We start from the raw sequence: 12,139 nt of genomic DNA, 5'->3' as shown, positions 1-12,139 counted from the left end.
ACAGCATCAAATACACCAGACATAGAGAGCCATGGAAAGTTCCTACCCCTAGAATCAATTGCTGCGATCAATTCTCTGTTAAACAACATATCCAAGTCCCCAAATGTTGATCTTCATAGTCCAATCTCGGTTATTAGAAGGGTTTGTTGGTATCAACTACCCCCTGAATAAATTTTACTATTTTCCACAGTGAATTCATTTTCTTTCATGTTTAGTAGCTTTCTTCATCTTTAATGCATCTACTGTATGTTGTCATCACTTGTCATCCCTAAATTCAATTATCGGAGTGTTCTGCTTACAGTCTTTGCCGTCACTGAATGTGAATTTTTTTACTTGCTTAGCTATACAGTGCTACTATGTCATGCCAGGAGGATGTCACCTGCACATGCATGGCGTGGTGCCATGCAATTTCTTCCCATTAAATGGGCGACTTAAGAAAGTCAACACTGCCTGTCGCACCAAGGGCATTCGGGGAACTTTGAGGGTCAGTTTCGGTTTTGGAGGTCGTGTTACAATGAACTTGGACAACTACGTACTCTGATTCGTCTCTGTAAGTGAGTGTGGAACGTGAGACAGGAGATCTCTGAGTAGTTATCTGTCCCCGAAATATACAAAAGGCTTGTAAACATTGTCGGAGCTCTTAAAGATAAAAGACACTCACAGGAACCTTGTAGCTGTTGCCAGTATGTACCAAGTCATATTTTCCAGCATAAGCTTCGAAGTATGCGCCAGTGGCATGTGCATTCAGTCGGTGGACCCCAGCATCTTGTCAAAATGCTTTGAAAGACACCTTCCGTTCAAAAAACATTTTCGGTATTGTAACCAGCATGAAGCATATTCTAGTGCATAATGCACACGCTGAAGAGCCCTGCAAAAAGACTGTTCATGCGTTGAATTGCCTTAAATGTTATTCCGGTTGGAATGTCTCCACACATACAGACAGCCGAAATGCAGTGAAGTAGTAGTGTAGAAAAAAGCTTAATGTTCAAATGACGTGCCACTGTCTTCTCAGCAGTGTGTCATGGCTGTGCATTTCGTGTATTTAGTAGCAAAAGCAGGTCATGGAACTTCACTGCATGTACCCAGCATGTAAAAGGCGGGTGCTAGAGCATGGATACACTCAATACACTCACACAGTACAAAAAGGCCAACTTGTTCTCTTTTCTTTCTTTTTTGCTCTCTTCCTTTTTCCGTTCCATATGTCTAGCACAAGAGCACCTATTATTCTTGTCATAAATGAGTGTTTGCAGAAATACGCCCACCTGCTTGGTCTTTATAGATTGCAGTACGTACAAGTAAATAAATAAATAAAATAAACTCGGCATACCAAATGCGTGGAGACGTCATGGCTGCAGTACCCACACGACATTTTATGGCCACTTGGGTTGTGTTTATTTTTGTTGTGATATGGTAACCTGTTGTGCTCTGGTTAGCTAAGATGGTAGAAGGAAGTGTTGACTCCAGTTAGACAAGTAAGCAGATGACAGAGCGCCTTCATTCAAGGTTCCCGTAATGCCTTAATGGTGGCTGCTTGAAGGCCCATGCCACTTTCTTAACTCGTCCATTCAATTGTGGAAGTGTCTCTCGCACAGTCTTTGCCATCATTTTATGTGAATTCTTTTTACACTGTTATTTTTGCTGGTGAGGTGACCTGTACAAGTGTGGCTTGGTTGGGCATGTGCTGCTGGCATCTTCCCTCGTGATGACGGTGGCACCAGGCACTAACATTTTTAGTGTAATACAATGAGGCAATTGTCATTATGAAGAACAGATGTGAAGATATTCATGGAATCGTTTTCGTGCTGCTTTTGCTATGGCCATTCTGAACAAGTCTGTACTCTCTTGTCACTGCAATTTTCATGCATTGTGTACGTCATGCATAACATGCATTGCTGTGTGCATTAATAGATGTCAGCATTAATTGTATGTACCCATGTTTTATTTATTATAATTGTTACTATATTTATTTATTCAGTTATTTATTTATTTATTTATTTATTTATTTATTTATTTATTTATTTATTTATGATATTGCTACTCTCATTTTAGAGCATGGCATTTGGGCGATACAGTATATATATGTATATCAGTATGCATCTAGGCAGAACAATTAATTGAAAAAAAAGGAAAATAAAAAGAAAACGATTGCCCAAGGATGGCAATAGAAGAAGGAAGTTGAGTTTAGGAACAAAAATACATGTCTTCACGTGACAGTTAATTAACATGATACTAGCAGTGAAGAACATGTAAGTAACCAGTTATACATGAAATAGGAGCGAACTGAGAGATAACACTTAATGCGTCAAGAAATTTTAAAGTTATGTGAAGACATGCACTTAAAACATATACACTTCGAAAGCGAAAAGAAATGAATTGAAGGAAAAAGAAAAATGGGACGTTTTTGAAAGCAACACAATGCAAAGTTTGTGACGATGATTCATGCGATGATAAACGATTTTATTTACGTACTGCAGCTTCTACTTGTGAGGTAAATTCGGACAACGATTCTATGGCGCCTATAGCAGGATCAAGTCGGTTTCATTCAGCTACTGGTAAGGGGGAAGAATGAATACGTACTTAAATGTGTCATTGTTGCATGTGTATTCTGTTAAAGTGTATGCATGTTTGTTACGTGTTTTTCGAGCCTGAGAAAATGAAATGTACCTGGACACACCTATCTTATGGTTATTTTTTAGAAGCTGAAACAAGAACTTCAGGCGAGCGTGTTTTGCTCTGGTAAATAGCGTTTGCAATCCAGACTGCATTAGAAGATTAGTCTGTGAGTCAGCGCATATATATTTGTTGTGAATGAACCTTATAGCCTTTCTTTGTACTGCCTCTAATTTTGTTATGTTAATAATTGCATGAGGAAACCAGATTGTGTTTGCATATTCGAGAACTGGCCTAAAGAACGTTGTGTAGGCCAGTAGCTTCGTTGATGTCATAGAGAGTGCAAGGCTTCTTTTGAGGAACAATAATTTGTGCAATGCTCCTGCGGTGATATTCGAAATGTGTTTATCCTACCTGAGGCCTGAGGCTAATGCAACTCCCAGGTAGTTATGTTGTTCAACTTCAGTTAACGGTATACCGTTGATCTCATATGTAAAGCTAGATGGTCTTGTTTTCCTTGTTACGGCCATGGCCACAGACTTTTTTATGTTAATTGACATCTGCCAATTAGAGCTCCAAATAGCTAAAGTGTTGAGGGATGTATTAAGTGTGATGTGGTCGCTATAGTTAGTGATATTGCTGTAAATAATTCAGTCGTCGGCGAACAGTTTTATATTACAACCAATGCTAGCTGTGATGTAATTAATATGGATTAGGAAGAGTAATGGCCCAAGAACTGAGCCTTGGGGAACTCCAGAAGTAATGGTGACAGTGTTAGATAGCATTTTTTCGTAGATTACAAATTGTGAATGATTGGCTAGAATTCTTTTATCCAGGCTGAAGGGGCCCTTTCCCAACAACACTCTCAACTTTAGCGATTAATTTGTTATGGCATACACAATAAAATGCCTTAGATAGGTCAAGTAAAATCATGCCAGTCTGGCCGCGGTATTGACAGTAAATGCAAGATTGTGGACTAGTTCTGTTAGTTAAGTTACTGTTGATAAACCACTGCGAAAGCCGTGTTAGTAATGAGACAAGAAGTCAATGCTCTCTAGAAAAACGTTATGAGCTTTAAGATTATGTGCTCTAAAAGCTTACAGGATGTACTAGTTAATGGAATGGGTGTAAAATTTGAAATTTCTGCTGTGTCGCCTGATTTATGTGTAGGTATTATCTTTGCGATTTTCCAATCGTTCGGTTGTTGTGAAGTTGTGAGTGATTTACGAAAAATTATGCCGAGGTATCTACTGCACCATTCCGCATACCTTTTCAGAAAGTCTTTAGGTATGTTGTCAGGACCGCTGCCATCTTTAGGGTCAAGATTAAGCAGAAGATTAGGTATGCCAGTGTTTGTAATGTCTAATTTGCCGATGCTTACACCCTGTCTGATTAGAATGAGGGGAATAATGTTATTGTCTGTAGTAAATACTGATTGAAAGAAAATTTTATATGCATTGGCTTTCGCAGTTTCTTCCTCTGCGCGTAAGCGGGATGCTTCTCTATCATTGGTGCGAAAGTGCCTTCAGAACCTTCCGGGATTATTAGTAAGAAAGCTCAGTAACATTACATTAAAATAATATTCTTTTGCATGTTTGACTGTAAGCTTAAATTTTGCAATGGCATTAGGCAGTTTCGTCACCCTGGATTCGTCTCCTCCTTTAATTTTTATTGTTCTACGCAATCTTTTCAGACGGCGCACTGCCTGAATTACTTCTCGGGTTATCCAGGGATTATTTTTTGGTGGCCGCTTGGTTTTAGTAGGCACGTAGTTCGTAACGCAGTAGAGGACGATAGATTTGAGCATAAGCCAAAGGGAATTTATGTCAACAGAGGCATCGGAACCCATTTGGGAAAAAGGCTGGAACTCGTGATCAAAGTATGTTAGTATGCTACTGTCATCAGCATTTTCGAAGTCGGTTACTATGGACACAGGAAAGTGGGCAGCAATACCAACAAGTGGTAACACGCGTACTTGTACGTCATAATCTGATATGCCTGAATTACTTCAGTTCGTACACGGTCAATATCGCAATGATGGCTGATAAGCATTAGGTCAAGAATGCTTTGAGTAGTTCCCTGCGAACACGTTAGACATGAAAGGACCTGATGAAGATTGAAGGTTAACATGAGATCAAATAGTGCATCCGAGGCTGCTGATGGGAGTACATGTCATTCCAATTAATGTCAGAAAGATTAAAATCACCCATAAGGGTGATCCGTAAACCATGGGCGTGACGTTGCTTGCAGTCGTGAATGGCACTGATGCACTCGTCACCCGAGTTTGGGCTCTGATAAACACACCCTAAGACAACATTTCTACATTTGCAAAGCAATTTACAAAATACTGCCTCTGCGTCTCTTATCTCAGACAGAACAGTAAAAGCAAAACATTTTTTTATTAATAACACCACTCTGCCACCACGTGTGGGACGGTTTTTTGGATGACGGAATAATTTGGCGGCGCGAACTCTTGATCAAGAATGTCGGGCATGAGCCATGTTTCTGTTATAGCTGCTACATCAGGTTCATAATCAATCATCAAGTTTTCAAATGCCTGGGGTTTATTGACGACGCTTCTAGCATTTACTGTGAAAAATTAGTACGCTGATTTTGCGCCTTGGCGAGTTACGACTCCGCTTTTGTCTCTTCCGATGATGTTCGCTGCTTTGCCAGCACGGTGATTTTCTGACCCCCTTTTTGAATCGTTTTTTTTAAGCAGGACTTTGTGATCCTGCTCGTTGCTCCAAACATATGGGCGATTGTTAATGTATAGTTTGTCGAAAACAAGCGAAACCTTTTCATTCTTTTTCCAGTTTACCTTCGCGCTGTTCCAAAGTTTTCTTCTGATATCCCACACGCGTTTTAAAGTCTGCTGCAATAGCTAGTTGAGTGTCCTTATGTTTGTACCCCCTTTTCAGTATTGTGTACTTATTTCTTGAATCTAGTAATTTGAAGATTACAGGCCGAATATTGTTAGGTTCTGCTCTCCCCTATCTGATGTATGTGTTCGATAGCTACTGCTTTTAATTCCAGAGGGCCTTCGATAATGTCTTTATTCGCTGTGCGTCCTAGTGTCGATGGTGTCTCTCCAGTGGCTTCTGGTAGTCTATATATTGTCAAATTAGAGCATCTGCTACGATTTTCTAGATCATCGATTCTATTTCGCATTGATATTATTGCCGCATTCATGCTTGCTATTTGCTCTTGACAAGAATCGACTTTTCATTCTAGGCTTATCAACGTGTTCAATTTCTTATCTATTTCAGCTAGATGATTTTCCTTAATGTCTTTTATATCTGCGGCTATTTCCTTTAATTGTTGACTTATTTTGGGGCCGGGATTAGTTGCGACATCTCCGCCAAGTAATAGAAGCTTTAGTATAAGCACAGCGTGTTCAAACACGATACCACACAGCCTTGGGCATGGCAGCACTAACAAGAATGGGTCAATAAAGCGAATACATTTTCTGTATCGCTTTCTCACCTGAAGAACGAAGACAAACGGATTGCTAGGTGGCTGCATTCCCTGAGCGCTGTCGTGCCCAATGATCTCGACTTGCGTGTGAACGGCTTTTATAGGCGGGCTGCAGGGTGGTGCTGAGCACCGGTTGTGCACCCAGCGACCTGCACAGGTTGCCGCCAAATGGTGCAGCACAGAACCCCATGACTTTATCAGCATGACATCCAGCACGTGGCAGTTGGTCACATTGAAGATCCCTGTTATTCCAGTCACTCCTGGTGGTTCAAGGCCCGGATCGGCGTGAAGCACCAGTCCGAGAACAAGCTGAAGAATGAAGACAAACGGATTGTTAGGTGGCTGCATTCCCTGAGTGCTGTCGCGCCCATGTATTATTATTATTATTATTATTATTATTATTATTATTATTATTATTATTATTATTATTATTATTATTAATCTGCGCTGCCACATGTCACCATGTAGACCATCTACATGGTGACAAAATACTGCCTACAGGTTGGGACCTTAGTCAAGCCACTACAGCTTTTCGTCCTGGCCCCTCCTGTCAAAGCAAAAGTAAACTTATGATTGATTGGAATTTAAAATTGTGGCAGCCATTTACTTCTTCATTTATATGTAATCTTGCACTTATGAGTATCTTTTACTTTTGGATCAGATGTGCTCTGGGGCCATCTAAAGAAACACTTGCTCTTTACTTGCACGCGAAAGCTCTTCTTTGATGAGTCCTTTTCTTTTTCTCTCTCTTTCTCTCTATCTGCAGGGTGACTTGAAACATACTGGCCATGTAGGTCTCGATGGAGCATTTTTTGGAGATGTAGCTTTCCTTGGTGATAAATATGGGCAGCTGCCGAAGCAAGTTGTGAATCCTTGTGAGTGAACTTGTTTTTTCTTTCTGCCTGCTATAGATGAAATATCACTTGGGCTTTTTGGATCTTGAAATATCCCTTGCCAAGCACCTGGTATAAAAGGGTGACAAAAGCACAACATTTGGGTGATTCTTTCTGCGCAGCCAATTACAGTGTTCTTACAATTGCTTCTCTTAATTTACTGAGCAAGTGAAGAAAACATACCAGCTATCATCAAGCTCTGTTCCACATGTGAACTAGAAGTTGGTGCCTGTGCCTTATAATAATTCTGACATATTTGTGCAATCTAAGATTGAACCTTCCTAATTTTTAACCTGGTTTTATTGATATTGAGCTTTAATAAAGGTTGAGACATTACTCTGTAAGGTGTGAGCGCCACTATTCAACAAAATTTTTACTAAATTTGAGCTTGATATTGGCAAATAGCCCAGCTAAAGCAAGTTCTTGAGCAAGCCGTTGCCCTTTGGACACAGAAGAAGCAAAAAGAAACCCACACACTAGGACCTTTTTTTTCTTTTCTGTGGCATTTCCAGATAAGCCTCAAGAAGATAAGGACTCCTCAGACTCTTCAGATATGACACCTCTCCTAAACGGCTCCAGTTCCACCGCAGATGGCAAAAGTGGCCCTGCTTTGGGTGTGTCAATTTGTCTTGAGTCTGAAAGCCTTGACCATTATGGCACTATTTTCATGATTTCTGTTTTCCCATAATGTCAACTGAGGTGAACTGAGTTTATTTTTATTTTATTTTAACCATTATTTTTGCTATGTATTGGCTTGTTTAAAAGGGCATAAACAGTCTAGCAGTTTAGTTTCATTAGCTGAAGTGTCTCAACTGCACTGTTTTTGTCATCTGCATCAGTCCACAAGGTAAACTTGCCAAATGGCATTCCCATTTTACGAGTGAGTGCACTTTGATGATATTTTTAACTGTAATACTTGAAACAATCAGAGATAAAGGCAGAGTGGTGCAACATCCTTTGCCTTTTCTTTTATGGTTGCTCTGTAGCTATGCTCTAGCAAATTATTTCATGTGTGTGTTCAAAGCACTGACAAATTTTGTAAACATGTATGTTTGCAGAAACTTGGTCTGATACTAGTAGTGAGAAAGACCTGGCAAAGGAGTACATTCTTGAAAAAGAAATCTGTGCCAAGCCACTCGATCTGAAGCTTTCCAAGCCACTTGACCTGAAGAGCATGTCAGCAAAAGATAGCCAAAAACCTGATCATGAATATCATGAAATAAGCGATGAGGAACACATGGATGCTACTGAGAGTCCCAAATTTGAGGCGAGTGTTTCTTTGCAAGGTTTAATCAACTATTATTGGAATCTTCAGTGATGTTTGCTTACCAAGACAGAAGCCTGTATTTCCTATGCATTAACTAAACAGACGTGAGCCCGGGTCATTAAATTTTGCTGGATTTAAAATACCATCTACTAAATAAACAGCAGATGCATTAATTGATCTGATTGTTCTTGCATGCAAGTACAGTCAACTCCCGTTAATACGAAGTTCACGGGTACCGCAAAAAACTTCGAATTAAACGAACTTCCAATTAAACACAAAACACAAAAAACAGCACTTTATTTGTGGCGAAATCGAGTATTTTCTCTAAGAAAAATAGTCGGTCATCTTGCTTTGCTTCTTCTTGCCGAATCGCGCTGCTGAAAGCAAGTTCTGCAGGCTGTAGATGTGGCGGAATGCTTCTTCTGCGTTACCTTCAGCAGCAAAGAAGCGCTTCGCAAGAGCAAGGCCCGCAGCTACATCGGCAGCCTTAGGTTGCGGCTCGCCTTCAACGTCATCGTCGCTTTCCTGGGGCCGAATAATCTCTACAATTTCGCTATCCGTCAGCGCACCGCACGTTTCGACCGCCTTGTCTACGGCGACGTAATCTTCAAAATTGACGTCCCCGAGAGCATTACCAAAATCAGTGCCGTCAAGCTCGCTTGTTGACGCTTCCTCCACTGAAATATCAGAGGCATCCTCCGAAGAAGCTGCCACAAAACCGCAAGCCCTGAAGCAGTTTGCGATTGTTTCTTGCTTCACACGATTCCATGCTCGCGCCAACATGTGGATGGCACTAAGCAGGCTCACCTCGTACTTTGTGGAGCTAGCCATACACAAAATCATGCGCTCGAGGAGGTGCCGCCTGTACAGGACTTTAACATTCTTGATGATGCCTTGGTCCATTGGCTGCAAAACAGCCGTTGTGTTTGCAGGCAAAAATGCGAGGCGTATTGCACTCAAGGCTGGCACATTCACGTGAGCACTGCAGTGATCGACAAGGAACAACACCTTGCGGTTCGAAGCAGCAAACTTGCGGTCCAATTTGCTTATCCAGCTCTTGAAGATTTCGGCCGTCATCCACGCTTTTTTGTTCGCTTCATAGTCCACAGGCAGCGTCTTCACGCCTTTAAAACATCTCGGCTTCGCGGCTTTCCCGATCACAAATAACCGACATCGTTCCGTGCCAGTCATGTTTGCCGCGATCAGCACCGACACCCTCTCCTTGCTGCGTTTGCCCCCAGCACAGTCGTCGTCCTTGAATGTCAGGGTCTTTTCTGGTAGAAGCCGATAGAAGAGTGCAGTCTCATCTGCATTGAAGATGTCTTCTGGTCTGTATTCGGCGAGATATTCACGCAGCTTTCCGTCCTTCCACGTGGCGCATGTTTCCTGGTTAATGGACGCCTTTTCACCACACACTCTCTTGAAAACCAGGTCATGGCGATCTTTAAAGCGCGTCAGCCATCCATCTGATGAAACGAAGTCATCGATCCCCAACATTGCTGCAAGCGTTCGGGCTTTCATCGCAACGATGTCTCCGCTGAGAAGAAGTTTGTTGCTCCTGGCCTCCCTAATCCAAACCAGCAGAGCCTTCTCCAACTCTGGGTAAGCGCCGGTGCGCATTCGCTTCCGAGAAGTCTTGAACTTGTCGTTCTCAAATGCATCCATTATTGTGCGCTTGTTCTTAATGTAGTTAGAGAGCGTGTTCGGCTTGATCCCATACTTCCGCGCTATGTCTTGTTTGGCGGCACCTCCCTTCTCAACTTCCTTCAAAACCTCGACTTTCGTTGCCAGGTCGAGCGTGCGATAAGAGCCACGGTTTGCCATGACTATAAACTGCGCGACTAGGTACAGTCAATTCCGAATCACTCGGGGAACAACCTAGCGTACGAGCTTCCCGCACAAAGGCGCTCGACCAACACCATGCCAACACACGCCTCGACATACGCTGCGCACACTGCAAGACTAATCACGCACAATCTCGCCACTGCCAGTATGCAGCGCTGCGTGCACCTATGGCACCCACGTGGCCTCCGCGATTAGCTCCGGCGGGAGCCGCTTCGCCTCCCACCGGAGTTGATCGCGGAGGCCACAGCAGCCGTAGCAATGAATAATCGCGCCGCTCCAAGAAGGATGGCGTTGCGGGCGGCTGCGGTGGCGATGACACCAACGCGGAGCACGGAACTGTTGCAGCACTTGAAAAATTGCACATTCTACCAAAGAATGACGGTCACCTCGAGGATCCCGGCTGAAAATTAACTTCCAATTAAACAATATTACTGGATGAGGACTTCGAATTATCGAGCGATTTCTTCTATAGGATTACATGCAAAACTGACGGGACCAGCACTTCACTTCTATTTAACCGAAAATTCCAATTAAGCGGCTTCGAATTATCGGGAGTCGACTGTAATTGAAAGGTAACATGAAAGGTAAATTGAAATGGCTCACTCAAGGACTAAACTTAGGGGTTTTTGAGTAAGGAGATGTTACTTAATTACTTTAGGCACATTTTCTTTTTGGCTGATTGACTCATCATAACGATATCTGTGTGTCCTATGTGTGACTTTGTGTGTTGTATCTTGAAAGTATTTTGAAAAATTAATGTGATGTTTAAATTCTTACTTGTTAAAAGTTAAACATTTCTGCACTCTATTGCGTAACTCACTCTTTTGTTGCTATGTAAGTGTTGCTGCAAATATTACATGCAGAAAGTAATTTGCACCGTCATTGGTTCGAAGCCAGTTCATACAATGTTGCACAATTTACTTGCTTCTACCCACTTGCAGACTCTGGACTTGGGCCCCTCATTGATGGACGAGGTGTTTCGAGCTCTTGAGACAACTCAACTCAACTTTGACTTTGACAAAGTGCCCAAAGACAGCTGTTTCGCTAAAAGTGAGCCTCCAAAGGAAACCCTGATGCCCAAACCTTCCTCTGCAAGCGGAACCTTCAAGAAGAAGCAGCTTGCAGCAGTCAAGCCCATTTCGGCTGCTGAGGAACAGACACTTGAAACGGCCATTGCAATAGCTAAAGAGGCTGCTGCACAGAGCATGCAGGAAATGGATGGTCCCTCAGAATCTGATGCCACACAGGACAGCCCGCGCACCCCCAGTTCGCCGAACAAGCGGAAATTCTCCTTCAAGTTTAAGTCAAGCCCCAAATTGGGAAGGCGCACTTTCTCAGAGGAAGCAGAAGCAATTCCTGACATCCAAGATTCTCTCTCAGAAGAGGCCAAAGAAGCGTACAATAGTCTTGTTGACAAGGTACCAGAAAAACTAGTGGCAGTTGAACCAACACAAGAAGTAGCACCAGCACCCACAACGGCAGCTGTTGGTGAACCCCCCCTGGACACAGGTGCCGACATGAACCCACTAAGGCGAATTAGGAGTGGCATCCAAATTCAGCCTCGCATTAGAGGCAACCGTCATGGCATCCCAAGCAGTTGCAGGCCCACCACGCCACACACGGCTGCGCTTGCACGCTTGGCTGCCAATGCAGTCAGCTCTGGCAGCACACCAAGAAATGGGCTGGGAGCTCCACCACCACCACCACTCTTGCAGCAGGCAGAAGCGAATCCTCTTCCACTGCCGCCAAGGGACCGTACTAAGCCTGCGCAAATCCTGAAGCATCACCAACGGAAGCACCCGCTGCTGCTGCTTCCCGGTACTGTTTCAGCGGAGACTGCGGATACCTGTAAGGACTCTGGCAGTGAGTCGCCTCCTGTGCAAGAGTCTGTGACAGTGCCAAGGCAGGCTTCTGTAAATGAGCGGATAGCGGCTGTTGAAGCAAGGACAAGCAGAAGCGAGGCCGAGCCACGGTTTCCCCCACCAAAGCCAGTGCGAACATGCAGGTTTGGTAGCGCTTGTTTAGCAGCAACCTTGAGTATTCTGGA

The 12,139-nt window shown here is 43.1% G+C and overlaps 1 protein-coding gene across 5 annotated transcripts in view; it reads left to right on the top strand.

Moving 5' to 3' along the window:
• Positions 1–12,139, top strand: part of Ack-like (activated Cdc42 kinase-like) — a 218,140-nt gene that overhangs the window by 168,873 nt on the left and 37,128 nt on the right. For all 5 annotated transcript variants that reach the window (XR_012826587.1, XM_075684160.1, XM_075684158.1 and 2 more), the window contains 4 exons: positions 6,854–6,962; positions 7,493–7,594; positions 8,039–8,247; positions 11,034–12,097. Coding sequence is in view for 4 of the 5 variants with exons in the window: in XM_075684160.1 (XP_075540275.1) it covers positions 6,854–6,962; positions 7,493–7,594; positions 8,039–8,247; positions 11,034–12,097 (1,484 nt within the window). In the remaining variant the exon portion in view is untranslated. The remainder of the gene's footprint in view (positions 1–6,853; positions 6,963–7,492; positions 7,595–8,038; positions 8,248–11,033; positions 12,098–12,139) is intronic.

Source organism: Dermacentor variabilis, chromosome 3, assembly GCF_050947875.1.
Source record: "Dermacentor variabilis isolate Ectoservices chromosome 3, ASM5094787v1, whole genome shotgun sequence".
NCBI classification, from domain to species: domain Eukaryota; kingdom Metazoa; phylum Arthropoda; class Arachnida; order Ixodida; family Ixodidae; genus Dermacentor; species Dermacentor variabilis.
The sequence above is the reverse complement of the archived record's forward strand: the minus strand, read 5'-3'. Positions and strand labels throughout refer to the sequence as shown.